At 41.5% G+C, this 16,937-nt stretch overlaps 1 protein-coding gene across 1 annotated transcript in view; it reads left to right on the top strand.

Moving 5' to 3' along the window:
* Positions 1–16,937, top strand: part of LOC129823005 (reversion-inducing cysteine-rich protein with Kazal motifs-like) — a 106,714-nt gene that overhangs the window by 33,782 nt on the left and 55,995 nt on the right. Inside the window, exons 2-3 of the mRNA XM_055881658.1 lie at positions 5,847–5,905; positions 7,943–8,017. Coding sequence (XP_055737633.1) covers positions 5,847–5,905; positions 7,943–8,017 — 134 coding nt within the window. The remainder of the gene's footprint in view (positions 1–5,846; positions 5,906–7,942; positions 8,018–16,937) is intronic.

Raw genomic sequence — 16,937 nt, 5'->3', positions numbered from 1 at the left:
AACAAGGCACAGTGGGTTACACTGTTCCTAGGCAGTCATTGAAAATAAGAATTTGTGCTTAACTGACTTGCCTAGTTAAATAAAGGTACAAATAAATAAATAACATTGATAAAAGCTAGGTAAATGAGTATTCTGTTTGGATAAGGGAATTGTAAATATAAAAATGACACTTGTTTTAGATATATTTTACCTTATAATCACTGGAGAAAAATGTGAAACCAGTCACAAACTGAAGCAGTTGATGAAATGCTGTGCCATTATGCAGAATTTAAATAATACGGTCTTTTAACTTGCAGGGTTGGGTACTCTCAAATGTCTTAATTATAGGCTACCGGCTTTCTATGTTTCCTATTTCTATCTTATACAACGGGGGGGGGGGGTCTAATCCTGAATGCTCATTTGTAAAAACCGCATTCCAGCCAGTGTCTATTCCACAAATTACTACCGGCTAAATCTATGATGTTAAAATGCCTATTTAGTCTGTTTCATCTGACTGCGCAATCCACTGTCTCATCAGCCCAGCCAGGTAATTTATAAACTTGATCGCCACTTTAAAAAGCATCTAGACATTATCTCACATTTCTTTTAGACTAACATTTAGTTTTTAACAGCAGAGATTTTCTAAACCTTGCTGTCTGTCTCTCTGACATTTGCAACATTGTTTCAATATTCAAATTCGATCTCCAGCTGTCCCATAGTAATGACCGTGTCGCGAGTCGGGACGAGACAGACAGGCAGACAGCGTTTCTCAGCCAGTATGAATCAGCTGGCATCATTTTTATGGATATATACAAAGAAATGTCAATTGAAAAAACGTAAAATTAAATGAGGTGCAGCTAGTTTACTGTCTTTCCAGCTTCAGTTTGAAGTGATTATGTTGTTGGCTGTGTTGTTGGCTGTATTGTTGGCTGTGTTGTTGGCTGTGTTGTCGGCTGTGTTATTGGCTGTGTTGTTGGCTGTGTTGTCGCCTGTGTTAATGGCTGTGTTGTTGGCTGTGTTGTTGGCTGTGTTGTTGGCTGTGTTGTTGGCTGTGTTGTTGGCTGTGTTGTTGGCTGTGTTGTCGTCTGTGTTAATGGCTGTGTTGTTGGCTGTGTTGTTGGCTGTGTTGTTGGCTGTGTTGTTGGCTGTGTTGTTGGCTGTGTTGTTGGCTGTGTTGTTGGCTGTGTTGTTAGCTGTGTTGTTGGCTGTGTTGTTGGCTGTGTTGTTGGCTAGCTCCTCTGAACAACAGTGTCCTGACGAGAGAGCACATTTTCTATGCCAGGAGAAATATCCTATCACTAGCTAATTGTTATGGATGCATCCAAATAAATGTCACTAGAAAACATCTTAAACAAATTCAAATGCAGCTACTTTGCTGTTATTCAGGCTGCGCTGTTTGACGTGACTGTAAGGGATAACAACGTTGCCGGCCAGTATGGCAATGGAACATTTAGAACCAACAACTGGGTCGTGTCCATAGATACAGAACTAAAAGACTGAACGACTGTCTAGCGTCTCTGGCAACCGAATCGATAGAACCAACGACCAGCCGGCTTGGGTAGAAACCTTAGATTTGTCTCGGTACTATATTTTGTGGAAGGATGAAATAGTATGAATAAATTAAGCAAAATAATGTTTTTTAATGAAAATATGTCAATCTTTGTTTCTATATGTTGGTAACCCGTTGTATTTAAGTGATAATGCCCTCGAAGCCGGTGTTTGGAGGATATATCGGCAGGTTTGCCTACCCTCGACTTTGCCTTGGTCCTAACAAAACCCGTGCCAGTATATCATCCAAACACCGGCTTCTAGGGCATTATCACTTAAATATTAAGCACTATCAGTATAGACGGTCAGTAGGCCTAATAACCACACATATTTTATTGCCAGTTTACTGTTAGTTCCCTTCAGTTGGTATAGCCTACATTATCATTCCATTTAATTCCATTGTTTCGTTTACCTTCATTTTTCTTCCTCTGTAAACACCATCGCGGCCGTGTCGTTGTTGCTGAGGATCATTAGTACCAGTTGATAATAAAGAAGAAAGGACCATTCCATCGTTATGGAGCAGAAACAAACACCGCATTAATCAAATCATGCGTAAATGATCTCCAAACCTGTTGTTTTTTTCAGTCATAAATACTTTTCCGAACTCTAAATAATCTACAAGATCAGAGTATTTTTAAATCTACCAATTGGTGCTGAAACAGAGATGCATATATTTAGATGTATTTGTTTAATTGATCCCTAATTTTCTGAACGAGTTCTCTCCATATTCTAGTGAGTCTGTTGACAAAATTCTAACTAAAAGGTACATCGTGTTTAAAGGGATGGCTTAGATTAAGATAAATGTACAGTGCGTTCAGAAAGTATTCAGAACCCTTGACTTTTTCCACATTTTGTTACAGCCTTATTCTAAACTTGATTAAATTGTTTTTTCCCCTCATCAATCTACGCAAAATAGGTTGGATGGGGAGTGTCGCCGCTATTTTCAGGTCTCTCCAGAGATGTTCGATCGGGTTCAAATTTGGGCTCTGGCTGGGCCACTTAAGGACATTCAGAGACTTGTCCCAAAGCCACTCCTGTGTTGTCTTGGATGTGTGCTTAGGGTCGTTGTCCTGTTGGAAGGCGAATCTTCGCCCAAGTCTGAGGTCCTGAGTGCTCTGGAGGAGGTTTTCATCAAGGATCTGTCTGTACTTCATCTTTACCTCGATCCTGACTAGTCTTCCAGTCCCTGCCGCTGAAGAACATCCCCACAGCGTGATGCTGCCACCACCATGCTTCAATGTAGGGATGGTGCCTGGTTTCCTCCAGACGTGATGCTTGGCATTCAGGCCAAAGAGTTTAATCTTGGTTTCATTAGACCAGAGAATCTTGTTTCTCATGATCTGAGAGTCTTTAGGTGCCTTTTGGCAAACTCCAAGCAGGCTGTCATGTGCCTTTTACTGAGGGGTGGCTTCCGTGTGGCCACTCTACCATAAAGACCTGATTGTTGGAGTGCTGCAGAGATGGTTGTGCTTCTGGAAGGTTCTCCCATCTCCACAGAAGTACTCTGGAGCTCTGTCAGTGTGACCATTCTCCCCCGATTGCTCAGATTGGCCGGGCAGCCAGCTCTAGGAAAAGTCTTGGTGTTTACAAACTTCTTCCATTTAAGAATGATGGAGGCCACTGTGTTCTTGGGGACCTTCGATGCTACAGACATTTTTTGGTATCCTTCCCCAGATCTGTGCCTCGACACAATCCTGTCTTGGAGCGCTACGGGCAATTCCTTCGACCTCATGACTTGGTTTTTGCTCTGACTTGCACTGTCAACTGTAGGATGTTATAAACTCAGCAAAAAAATAAACATCCTCTCACTGTCAACTGCGTTTATTTTCAGCAAACTTAACATGTGTTAATATTTGTATGACCATAACAATATTCAACAACTGAGACATAAACTGAACAAGTTCCACAGACATGTGACTAACAGAAATGTTATAATGTGTCCCTGAACAAAGGGGGGGGGGGTCAAAATTAACAAAAGTAACAGTCAGTATCTGGTGTGGCCACCAGCTGCATTAAGTACTGCAGTGCATTTCCTCCTCATGGACTGCAACAGATTTTCCAGTTCTTGCTGTGAGATGTTACCCCATTCTTCCACCAAGGCACCTGCAAGTTCCCGGACATTTCTGGGGGTCCCAGACGTGCATTTCTGGGGGACCCAGACGTGCTCAATGGGATTGAGATCCGGGCTCTTCGCTGGCCATGGCAGAACACTGACATTCCTGTTTTGCAGGAAATCACACACAGAACGAACAGTATGGCTGGTGGCTTTGTCATGCTGGAGGGTCATGTCAGGATGAGCCTGCAGGAAGGGTACCACATGAGGGAGGAGGATATCTTCCATGTAACGCACAGAGTTGAGATTGCCTGCAATGACAACAAGCTCAGTCCGATGATGCCGTGACAGACCGCACCAGACCATGACGGACCCTCCACCTCCAAATCGATCCCGCTCCAGAGTACAGGCCTCAGTGTAACACTCATACCTTCGATGATAAACGTGAATCCGACCATCAACCTCGGTGAGACAAAACCGTGACTCGTCAGTGAAAAGCACTTTTGCCAGTCCTGTCTGGTCCAGTGACAGGGTGGTTTGTGCCCATAGGTGACGTTGTTGCCGGTGATGTCTGGTGAGGACCTGCCTTACAACAGGCCTACAAGCTCTCAGTCCAGCCTTTCTCAGCCTATTGTGAACAGTCTGAGCACTGATGGAGGGATTGTGTGTTCTTGGTGTAACTCGGGCAGTTGATGTTGCCATCCTGTACCTGTCCCGCAGGTGTGATGTTCAGCTGTACCGATCCTGTGCAGGTGTTGTTACACATGGTCTGCCACTGTGAGGATGATCAGCTGTCCGTACTGTCTCCCTGTAGCGCTGTCTTAAGCATCTCACAGTACGGACATTGCAATTTATTGCCCTGGCCACATCTGTAGTCCTCATGCCTCCTTGCAGCATGCCTAAGACCAAAGGACGGATTTCCACTGGTATAATGTCCATTGCGTATGTTTCTTGTCCCAAGCAAGTCTCTTCTTATTATTGGTGTCCTTTAGTTCTTCAGTCTCCTCTGAACAGTTGATGTTGATATGTGTCTGTTACTTGATCTCTGTGAAGCATTTATTTGGGCTATAATTTCTGAGGTTGGTAACTCTAATGAACTTATCCTCTGCAGCAGAGGTAACTCTGGGTCTTCTTTTCCTGTGGTGGTCCTCTTGAGAACCAGTTTCATCATAGCTCTTGACGGTTTTTGCGACTGCACTTAAAGAAACTTTCAAAGTTCATGACATGTTCCTCGTTGACTGGCCTTTATGTCTTAAAGTAAAGATGGACTGTCATTTCTCTTTGCTTATTTGAACTCTTCTTGCTAAAATATGGACTTGGTCTTTTATCAAATAGGGCTATCGTATGTATAGCACCCCTATCTTGTCACAACACAACTGATTGGCTCAAATGCATTAAGAAGGAAAGAAATTCCACAAATTAACTTTATACAAGGCACACCTGTTAATTGAAATGCATGCCAAGTGACTATCTCATGAAGCTGGTTGAGAGAATGCCAAGAGTGTGCAAAGAATCTCTTTGAAGAATCTCAAATATAAAATATGTTTTGATTTGGTAACACCTTTTTGGTTACTACATGATTCCAATATGTGTTATTTCATAGTTTTGATGTCTTCACTATTTTTCTACAATGTAGAAAATAGTCAAATAATGTCTGGAATGAGTAGGTGTGTCCAAACTTTTGACTGGCACTGTGTATTGGGGGTGCCACCTGGTGCCACCTGGAAAAGTCTCTCCGGAGCTGCTGGGGCTTCAGATGAAGCAAGGTGGGGAGTGAGTGCTGCTGTATTAAAGCAAATACTAAAACGCAATTAATGCTTGATCCGAAAAGGTGGTCGGAGGCGCCGTATGGAGGGTGTCACGCAATTGCGGAGCTTCCGGAGGCATGCAAAGGCCAAATTGAGCTCCGTACTGCAATTTTGCAACAATGCAGAGGGCTTTGTATAGCTCCACATTGACGTCATTGGTTGACGTAGGTGAGGGTGGGAGGTCCTGTATAAACACAAACTCACTTCCTTAACAACTTCCTTCACAACAGCGCTGCTCGGCGAAGCGCAAGAAGTAGGAATGTCCTGACTTCTGCAGAGGCCATCTCACTGTAAATGCTGCACGGCCAATGCAGATGTCAGTTTGACCATGCAGCGCCTTTTACTCCTCTCTCACTCCCCCCCCCCCCCCCCCCCCCCTCTCTCTGTCTCTCCCCCCCCCCTCTCTCTGTCTCTCTCTGTCTCCCCCCCCCCTCCCCCCCTGTGTTTTTCCTCCACAGATTCCTCCTGCTGCCACCATGCTGAGGAGCTCTCACCATGTTGGGAAGCATGTGATCAGGTAAGGGAGGCCACAGACTGAACACACACACACACACACACAGAGGGCATAAAGTAGAGCACAAGAGTGAAAGAGCCCCAGAACAATGGTCTCAGTATTATTTGTAGCTGGATAGACTATTTGATGAAAAGCGCTGAAATGAATTGGGGTTTTCTGTCCTTTGAAGTGTAGCAATGAGAGCTTGTATAAAAGTTCTCCCTGTCTCCCATTTGAGCTAAGAGCAGTTAAAGGGTCTCTCTGATGCCCCCCCCTCTCAATTCAATTCAAGGGGCTTTATTGGCATGGGAAACATATGTTAACATTGCCAAAGCAAGTGAAGTAGATAATTTACAAAAGTGAAAAATCTCTCACTCTCCATCTCTCCCCCCCCCCTCTCTCTCTCTCTCTCTCTCTCTCTCTCTCTCTCTCTCTGTCTGCATCTTATTGTTATTTATCATAGTGAAGGAATCGGCCAAGGCAGAGCACACGTTCATGGATCATTACCTTCAGTGCCTTCTTTACATCACTAAGACATGAGACATCTTGAAGGCCTAGAATCAAAAAGGGTTGAGCACACATTACGCAGGACACAATTAACCCCTAGCCCATTTCAGTGGGTTGTTATTCGGGGAGTCCCACTGGCACCACTCTCCCCTCCCCTTTAAAGAGAGAGAGAGAGAGAGACTCAATTATGCTGTATTGGATGCCCTGTCCCCAGCACTGCACCTGCTACAGGGAGGGAGGGAGGGAGGGAGGGAGGGAGGGAGGGAGGGAGGGAGGGAGGGAGGGAGGGAGAAACAAATGACAGATAGATGGGAGATAAAGCAAAAGAGTGACAGAGAGAGAGAGAAAGAAGCGGGAAGAGGACAGAGGGACAGTGGCCGTCTTGTTAGCATTGTGCCAAGCTGCTATGTTACTGCAGAGAAAGTTTTTTGTTGTTGAGGGGTGTGCCACAGGGCTCCGTGTAAACTCCCTTCTATTTCTTAATGGAGGGTCGGCTACCTCTTTGATGAGGGGAGGCCTTCAGCCTCTGAAAGGACATTTATTTATCCTTCAAAGACGGAGAGAAAGAGAGGAAAATGTTTTAGAAATGGCCTGAGTAGGTTGTGCGTTTTCATGGCCTTTGTAGTGTTCTGGAGATTTCTTTGATTAACGGCCAAGAAATCACCGCTCGACATCTGGTTTTGTTTTTGAACGTTGCGACTGTATGAAATTACTGTCCGTGAAACCCCAGCGTAAACCTCAATTTATTTCACCTCACAAATAAGAATGTGCTATCTAGATAGAACATGGAGTAATGATGATGCATGGTGAGAATGCATGAACAGAAAGCAGAACAAGCCAGCTTAATCAACCTGACTAGAATCAAACAAGTGCAGACGCCTGGTGGTGGTCATGAATCACAGTCATAGGGAAGATCTGGTTCAACAGTTGGGCCTGAACTCCACTTTAGTGCAGAAATACTCTACTGTGCTCTACTACTACTGCACTCTACTACAAATTATTCAGATGTTATGTTATAACCTCAAGTTAATAAAGTGTACAATTTCTCACAAGGAATCCAACGGTGGTCCTATTTATGAAGTAAAACAACGAAGGAGTGAAGGAGACCAACCAAAAACAACATCAACTCCCAGCTCCCATCATTTGTGTAGTCTTTTAGAAAGCTCTTACTAAGTGGCTATAAATCTCCCAGAGCTAATTTTATGACTGTGCACTGAGCCAGAGAGCGTTGGCAGGCGCAGGATTCTCCCAGGCCTTGTGAGAGTCAATCAACAGCTCTTCACCCTATGTTGATAACGCTGCAGTCGTCAGCTGTCATTGGCCCTTCCCGGTTTGTTTTATGTAGCAGTGTCACACGGCCTAGAGAGCTAAGTGTGAACCCCTTTTGCCATTTGGGGAAGATACTATAATGTTGTAAAATGAACTCAAGATTGATAATGACCATTTAATGATACAAAACCTTTTTACAGAGGTTTCAGATCAATTTTTTTTGTTGCTTTTTCTTGGTGAAAACATGTTTTGAATACAATATAACACACTGCTTTCTGTTTTCAGCTCGCCACCATAAAAAGCGAATCCCGTTTGAAGCACCTACTACAGCGATTACCAAGCTACTGCCCTGAGTCTATGGTAAGTGGGGATTTCTGATCTAAAAATAGCCTTCAGTAGCTGTAATAAAGTTGGCTACGAAATCTTTCATAATGACACAGAAAATATATCTGTGGCTATGGCAAAGCTTATAAGCATTACTCACCAGTCTATTGTACCTGGTCTTACTAAAGGTACAAAGAAGTATTAAAGAAGTATCAAAAAAGTATCAAAGAAGTATTAAAGTATCTAAGCAGTATCAATGTATCAAATAAGTATTCAAGAAGTATCTAAGAAGTATCAAAGAAGTATCAAAGAAGTATTGTTCTGCTTTCTGTATCAAAAAGTATCTAAGAAGTATCAAAGTAATATCAAAGAAGTATTAAAGAAGTATCAAATAAGTATGAATGTATCAAAGAAGGATCAAGGAAGTATCAAAGTATCTAATAAGTATCTAAGAATGATCAAAGAAGAATCTAAGAAGTATCAAAGTATCTAAGAGGTATCTAAGAAGTATCTAAGAATGATCAAAGAAGGATCAAATACGTATCAAAGAAGTATTAAAGAAGTATCAAAGTATCAAGGAAGTATCAAATACGTATCTAAGAAGCATCAAAGTATCAAAGAAGTATCAAAGTATTAAATGAGTATCAAAGAAGGATCTAAGAAGTATCAAATAAGAATCAATGTATCAAAGAAGTATTAATGTATCAAAGAAGGATCAAAGAAGTATCAAAGTATCTAAGAAGTATTTAAAAAAGTGTCAAAGAAGTATCAAAGATGTATAAAAGTTTCAAAGAAGTATCAAAGAAGTATCTAAGAAGTTTCAAAGTATCTAATAAGTATCAAAGAAGTATGAAAGAGGTATAAAAGTATTAAAAGAAGTATCAAAGAAGTGTTGAAGTATCAAAGAAGTATAAAATAAATATTAAAGAAGTATCAAGATATCAAAGAAGTATTAAAGTATCAAAGAAGTATCGATGTATCAAAGAAGTATTAATGTATCAAAGAAGGGTCAAATAAGTAGCTAATAAGTATCTAAGAAGTATTCAAAAAGTGTCAAAGAAGTATCAAAGAAGTATAAAAGTATCTAAGAAGTATCCAAGAAGTATCAAAGACGTTTCAAAGAAGGATCTAAGTAGTATCTAAGAAGGTTCTAAGAAGTATCAAAGAAGTATCAAATAAGTATTGAAGTATCAAATAAGTATTGAAGTATCAAATAAGTATCAAAGAAGTATCAAGATATCAAAGAAGTATTGAAGTATCAAAGAAGTATCAAAGAACGGCGCATGGAACAAGGCTAACACTCCCCACCCACCAACGTAACTACAAACCTGGAACGCCCAACTGTTTTTCATCTGCACTGCTCCAAACAGCCAATTAGAAACCAGTCTGTCATTAGCTAGAGTTAAATACTTTGTGTCCTGCTATTAATGAGCTCATTTTCCACAATGCATCTGATTTGGTGATTTTGGAAACGATTTCAGCAGCATATTAGTACTGATGCTCCAAGGTCCCTCTCACTCCCAGACACACAGTTCCAAGGAATTGTTTCTAAGAGATTGTTTCTAAGAGATTGTTTCTAAGAGATTGTTTCCAAGGGATTGTTTCTAAGAGATTGTTTCTAAGAGATTGTTTCTAAGGGATAGTTTCTAAGAGATTGTTTTGTAAGAGATTTTTTCTAAGAGATTGTTTCTAAGAGATTGTTTCTAAGAGATTGTTTCTAAGAGATTGTTTCTAAGAGATTGTTTCTAAGAGATTGTTTCTAAGAGATTGTTTCTAAGAGATCGTTTCTACGAGATTGTTTCTAAGAGATTGTTTCCAAGGGATTGTTTCCAAGAGATTGTTTCCAAGGGATTGTTTCCAAGAGATTGTTTCCAAGAGATTGTTTCCAAGAGATTGTTTCCAAGGGATTGTGTCTAAGAGATTGTTTCTAAGAGATTGTTTCTAAGAGATTGTTTCCAAGTGATTGTTTCCAAGAGATTGTTTCCAAGAGATTGTTTCCAAGGGATTGTGTCTAAGAGATTGTTTCTAAGAGATTGTTTCTAAGAGATTGTTTCCAAGTGATTGTTTCCAAGAGATTGTTTCTAAGAGATTGTTTCCAAGAGATTGTTTCCAAGAGATTGTTTCCAAGAGATTGTTTCCAAGGGATTGTGTCTAAGAGATTGTTTCTAAGAGATTGTTTCTAAGAGATTGTTTCCAAGGGATTGTTTCTAAGAGATTGTTTCTAAGAGATTGTTTCCAAGTGATTGTTTCCAAGAGATTGTTTCCAAGAGATTGTTTCCAAGTGATTGTTTCCAAGAGATTGTTTCCAAGAGATTGTTTCCAAGTGATTGTTTCCAAGAGATTGTTTCCAAGAGATTGTTTCCAAGAGATTGTTTCCAAAAGATTGTTTCTAAGAGATTGTTTCTAAGAGATTGTTTCTAAGAGATTGTTTCCAAGGGATTGTTTCTAAGGGATTGTTTTGTAAGGGATTGTTTCCAAGAGATTGTTTCTAAGAGATTGTTTCCAAGGGATTGTTTCTAAGAGATTGTTTCCAAGGGATTGTTTCTAAGAGATTGTTTTGTAAGGGATTGTTTCCAAGTGATTGTTTCTAAGAGATTGTTTCTAAGAGATTGTTTCCAAGAGATTGTTTCCAAGAGATTGTTTCCAAGAGATTGTTTCCAAGGGATTGTTTCTAAGAGATTGTTTCCAAGGGATTGTTTCCAAGTGATTGTTTTTAAGAGATTGTTTTGTAAGAGATTGTTTCTAAGAGATTGTTTTGTAAGGGATTGTTTCCAAGTGATTGTTTCTAAGAGATTGTTTCCAAGAGATTGTTTCCAAGAGATTGTTTCCAAGAGATTGTTTCCAAGAGATTGTTTCCAAAAGATTGTTTCTAAGAGATTGTTTCTAAGATATTGTTTCCAAGGGATTGTTTCTAAGAGATTGTTTCCACGGGATTGTTTCTAAGAGATTGTTTTGTAAGGGATTGTTTCCAAGTGATTGTTTCTAAGAGATTGTTTCTAAGAGATTGTTTCCAAGAGATTGTTTCCAAGAGATTGTTTCCAAGATATTGTTTCTAAGAGATTGTTTCCAAGAGATTGTTTCCAAGAGATTGTTTCCAAGAGATTGTTTCCAAGAGATTGTTTCTAAGAGATTGTTTCCAAGAGATTGTTTCCAAGAGATTGTTTCCAAGAGATTGTTTCCAAGGGATTGTTTCCAAAGGATTGTTTCCAAGGGATTGTTTCCAAGAGATTGTTTCTAAGAGATTGTTTCTAAGAGATTGTTTCTAAGAGATTGTTTCCAAGGGATTGTTTCCAAGTGATTGTTTCTAAGAGATTGTTTCTAAGAGATTGTTTCTAAGGGATTGTTTCTAAGAGATTGTTTCCAAGTGATTGTTTCCAAGGGATTGTTTCTAAGAGATTGTGTCTAAGAGATTGTTTCTAAGAGATTGTTTCCAAGAGATTGTTTCCAAGAGATTGTTTCTAAGAGATTGTGTCTAAGGGATTGTGTCTAAGAGATTGTTTCTAAGAGATTGTTTCTTAGAGATTGTTTCTAAGAGATTGTTTCTAATAGATTGTTTCTAAGAGATTGTTTCCAAGGGATTGTTTCTAAGAGATTGTTTTGTAAGGGATTGTTTCCAAGTGATTGTTTCTAAGAGATTGTTTCTAAGAGATTGTTTCCAAGAGATTGTTTCCAAGAGATTGTTTCCAAGAGATTGTTTCTAAGAGATTTATTCTAAGAGATTGTTTCCAAGAGATTGTTTCCAAGGGATTGTGTCTAAGAGATTGTTTCTAAGAGATTGTTTCTAAGAGATTGTTTCTAAGAGATTGTTTCTAAGAGATTGTTTCCAAGGGATTGTTTCCAAGTGATTGTTTCCAAGTGATTGTTTCAAAGAGATTGTTTCCAAAAGATTGTTTCTAAGAGATTGTTTCTAAGATATTGTTTCCAAGGGATTGTTTTTAAGAGATTGTTTTGTAAGAGATTGTTTCTAAGAGATTGTTTTGTAAGGGATTGTTTCCAAGTGATTGTTTCTAAGAGATTGTTTCTAAGAGATTGTTTCCAAGAGATTGTTTCCAAGAGATTGTTTCCAAGAGATTGTTTCAAAGAGATTGTTTCCAAAAGATTGTTTCTAAGAGATTGTTTCTAAGATATTGTTTCCAAGGGATTGTTTCTTAGAGATTGTTTCCAAGTGATTGTTTCTAAGGGATTGTTTCTAAGAGATTGTTTCCAAGAGATTGTTTCCAAGAGATTGTTTCCAAAAGATTGTTTCCAAGGGATTGTTTCCAAGGGATTGTTTCTAAGGGATTGTTTCCAAGGGATTGTTTCCAAGGGATTGTTTCCAAGGGATTGTTTCTAAGAGATTGTTTCCAAAAGATTGTTTCCAAGAGATTGTTTCTAAGATATTGTTTCCAAGGGATTGTTTCTAAGAGATTGTTTCCACGGGATTGTTTCTAAGAGATTGTTTTGTAAGGGATTGTTTCCAAGTGATTGTTTCTAAGAGATTGTTTCCAAGAGATTGTTTCCAAGAGATTGTTTCCAAGGGATTGTTTCCAAAGGATTGTTTCCAAGGGATTGTTTCCAAGGGATTGTTTCCAAGGGATTGTTTCTAAGAGATTGTTTCCAAGAGATTGTTTCTAAGGGATTGTTTCTAAGAGATTGTTTCCAAGGGATTGTTTCCAAGGGATTGTTTCTAAGAGATTGTTTCTAAGAGATTGTTTCCAAGAGATTGTTTCTAAGGGATTGTTTCCAAGGGATTGTTTCTAAGAGATTGTTTCTAAGAGATTGTTTCTAAGAGATTGTTTCCAAGGGATTGTTTCCAAGTGATTGTTTCTAAGAGATTGTTTCCAAGAGATTGTTTCCAAGGGATTGTTTCTAAGAGATTGTTTCTAAGAGATTGTTTCAATGGGATTGTTTCAATGGGATTGTTTCTAAGAGATTGTTTTGTAAGGGATTGTTTCCAAGTGATTGTTTCTAAGAGATTGTTTCTAAGAGATTGTTTCTAAGAGATTGTTTCTAAGAGATTGTTTCCAAGAGATTGTTTCCAAGAGATTGTTTCTAAGGGATTGTGTCTAAGGGATTGTTTCCAAGTGATTGTTTCTAAGAGATTGTTTCTAAGAGATTGTTTCTAAGAGATTGTTTCTAAGAGATTGTTTCCAAGAGATTGTTTCTAAGAGATTGTTTCTTAGAGATTGTTTCTAAGGGATTGTTTCTAAGAGATTGTTTCTAAGAGATTGTTTCTTAGAGATTGTTTCTAAGGGATTGTTTCCAAGAGATTGTTTCCAAGAGATTGTTTCTAAGAGATTGTTTCCAAGAGATTGTTTCCAAGAGATTGTTTCCAAGAGATTGTTTCCAAGAGATTGTTTCCAAGAGATTGTTTCTAAGAGATTGTTTCCAAGAGATTGTTTCCAAGAGATTGTTTCCAAGAGATTGTTTCCAAGAGATTGTTTCCAAGAGATTGTTTCCAAGAGATTGTTTCCAAGAGATTGTTTCCAAGAGATTGTTTCTAAGAGATTGTTTCCAAGAGATTGTTTCCAAGAGATTGTTTCCAAGAGATTGTTTCCAAGAGATTGTTTCCAAGAGATTGTTTCCAAGAGATTGTTTCTAAGAGATTGTTTCCAAGAGATTGTTTCTAAGAGATTGTTTCCAAGAGATTGTTTCCAAGAGATTGTTTCCAAGAGATTGTTTCTAAGAGATTGTTTCCAAGAGATTGTTTCCAAGAGATTGTTTCCAAGTGATTGTTTCCAAGTGATTGTTTTTAAGAGATTGTTTTGTAAGAGATTGTTTCTAAGAGATTGTTTTGTAAGGGATTGTTTCCAAGTGATTGTTTCTAAGAGATTGTTTCTAAGAGATTGTTTCCAAGAGATTGTTTCTAAGAGATTGTTTCCAAGAGATTGTTTCCAAGAGATTGTTTCCAAAAGATTGTTTCTAAGAGATTGTTTCTAAGATATTGTTTCCAAGGGATTGTTTCTAAGAGATTGTTTTGTAAGGGATTGTTTCCAAGTGATTGTTTCTAAGAAATTGTTTCTAAGAGATTGTTTCCAAGAGATAGTTTCCAAGAGATTGTTTCTAAGAGATTGTTTCCAAGAGATTGTTTCCAAGAGATTGTTTCCAAGAGATTGTTTCCAAAAGATTGTTTCTAAGAGATTGTTTCTAAGAGATTGTTTCCAAGAGATTGTTTCCAAGAGATTGTTTCCAAGAGATTGTTTCCAAAAGATTGTTTCTAAGAGATTGTTTCTAAGATATTGTTTCTAAGATATTGTTTCTAAGAGATTGTTTCCAAGAGATTGTTTCCAAGGGATTGTTTCTAAGAGATTGTTTCCAAGAGATTGTTTCCAAGAGATTGTTTCCAAGGGATTGTTTCTAAGAGATTGTTTCTAAGAGATTGTTTCTAAGAGATTGTTTCTAAGGGATTGTTTCTAAGAGATTTTTTTGTAAGGGATTGTTTCCAAGTTATTGTTTCTAAGAGATTGTTTCCAAGAGATTGTTTCTAAGAGATTGTTTCTAAGGGATTGTGTCTAAGAGATTGTTTCTAAGAGATTGTTTCTTAGAGATTGTTTCTAAGGGATTGTTTCTAAGAGATTGTTTCTAAGAGATTGTTTCTGTCACGTTCCTGACCTATTTATGTTAGTTGTTATGTGTGTTTTGGTCAGGACGTGAGGTTGGGTGGGCATTCTATGTTTTCTGTTTCTGTGTTGGTTTTGGGTTACCTGGTATGGCTCTTAATTAGAGGCAGGTGTTTGGCGTTCCTCTAATTAAGAGTCATATTTAGGTAGGCGTTGTCACAGTGTTCGTTGTGGGTGATTGTCTCCTGTGTCTGTGTTATGTCTTACACCATACGGGATTGTTTCGGTTGTTCGTTTCGTTTCGTTTCGATGTAGTATGTTTCCTGTCCGTAAGTGTTACGTGTTAGTTATGTAAGTTTATGTTCAGGTTTCGTCTACGTCGTTTGTTATTTTGTATCAGTTCAAGTGTAGTTCGTGTTCGTTTTTCCGTCTTGTCAATAAATTCATTATGTATTCAAACTCCACTGCGCCTTGGTTCAATCCCTGCTCCTCTTCGGATGAAGAAGAGGAGGACAGCCGTTACAGAATCACCCACCACTCCAGAGCCAAGCAGCGGAGGCAAGGGAAAGCTCGACAGGGCAACAAGGATTTCTGGACTTGGGAGGAAATATTGGACGGGAGAGGTCCATGGGCACAGCAGGGAGAATATCGCCGTCCCAAAGCTGAGCTGGAGGCACGGAGGAGAGCAGAGGCTACCGGAGAGAGGAACCGGAGCTATGAGGGAACGCGTCTGGCACGGAAGCCAAAAAAGCCCGTAAGTAACACCCAAAAATTTCTTGGGGGGGGGCTAGGAGGTAGTGGGCCAAGGGCAGGTAGGAGACCTGCGCCCACTTCCCAGGCTTACCGTGGAGAGCGGGAGTACGGGCAGGCGCCGTGTTACGCAGTAGAGCGCACGGTGTCTCCTGTACGAGTGCATAGCCCAGTGCGGGTTATTTCACCTCCCCGCACTGGGAGGGCTAGATTGGGTATTGAGCCAGGTGTCATGAGGCCGGCTCAACGCGTCTGGTCTCCAGTGCGTCTCCTTGGGCCGGCATACATGGCACCTGCCTTACGCATGGTTTCTCCGGTTCGCCTACATAGCCCGGTGCGGGTTATTCCACCTCCCCGCACTGGTCGGGCAACCGGGAGTATTCAACCAGGTAAGGTTGGGCAGGCTCAATGCTCAAGAGTGCCAGTACGCCTCCACGGTCCGGTATTTCCGGCACCACCTCCCCGCCCCAGCCTAGTACCTACAGTGTCTACACTACGCACTAGGCTACCAGTGCGTATCCTGAGCCCTGTTCCTCCTCCACGCACTCTCCCTGTAGTGCGTGTATCTAGCCCGGTGCCTCCAGTTCCGGCCCCACGCACTAAGCTACCAGTGCGTCTCCAGAGCCCTGTACAAACTGTATCTTCTCCCCCTACTAATCCTGATGTGCTTGTCCTCAGCCCGGCGTCACCAGTGCCGGTACCTCGCATCAGGGATAGAGTAGGCTTTGAGAGTACAGTGTGCCCTGTCCCTGCTCCCCGCACTAGTAGGAAGGTGCTTATCATTAGCACGGTGCCTCCAGTTCCGGCACCACGCACCAGGTCTACAGTGCACCGTATCCGGCCAGAGCCATCCGTCTCCCCAGCGCCATCTGAGCCATCCGTCTCCCCAGCGCCATCTGAGCCATCCGTCTCCCCAGCGCCATCTGAGCCATCCGTCTCCCCAGCGCCATCTGAGCCATCCGTCTCCCCAGCGCCGTCTGAGCCATCCGTCTGCCAGGAGCCTGCAAAGCCGCCCGTCTGCCATGAGCCTGCAAAGCCGCCCGTCTGCCATGAGCCTACAGAGCCATCCGCCAGACAGGAGCCGCTAGAGCCGTCAGCCAGACAGGAGCCGCTAGAGCCGTCAGCCAGACAGGATCTGCCAGAGCCGCTAACCAGACAGGATCTGCCAGAGCCGCTAACCAGACAGGATCTGCCAGAGCCGCCAACCAGACAGGATCTGCCAGAGCCGCCAACCAGACAGGATCTGCCAGAGTCGCCAACCAGACAGGATCTGCCAGAGCCGCCAACCAGACAGGATCTGCCAGAGCCGCCAGCGAGCCATGAGCAGCCAGAGCCGTCAGAGAGCCATGAGCAGCCAGAGCCGTCAGAGAGCCATGAGCAGCCAGAGCCGTCAGAGCGCCATGAGCGTCGAGAGCCGTCAGCCTGCCATGAGCGTCGAGAGCCGTCAGCCTGCCATGAGCGTCGAGAGCCGTCAGCCTGCCATGAGCGTCGAGAGCCGTCAGCCTGCCATGAGCGTCGAGAGCCGTCAGCCTGCCATGAGCGTCGAGAGCCGTCAGCCTGCCATGAGCGTCGAGAGCCGTCAGCCTGCCATGAGCGTCGAGAGCCGTCAGCCTGCCATTAGCGTCGAGAGCCGTCAGCCTGCCATGAGCGTCGAGATTCGTCAGTCA

This window comes from Salvelinus fontinalis, chromosome 25 (assembly GCF_029448725.1).
Source record: "Salvelinus fontinalis isolate EN_2023a chromosome 25, ASM2944872v1, whole genome shotgun sequence".
Taxonomy (NCBI): domain Eukaryota; kingdom Metazoa; phylum Chordata; class Actinopteri; order Salmoniformes; family Salmonidae; genus Salvelinus; species Salvelinus fontinalis.
Note: the sequence above shows the minus strand (reverse complement) of the source record. Positions and strands in the feature narration are given on the sequence as shown.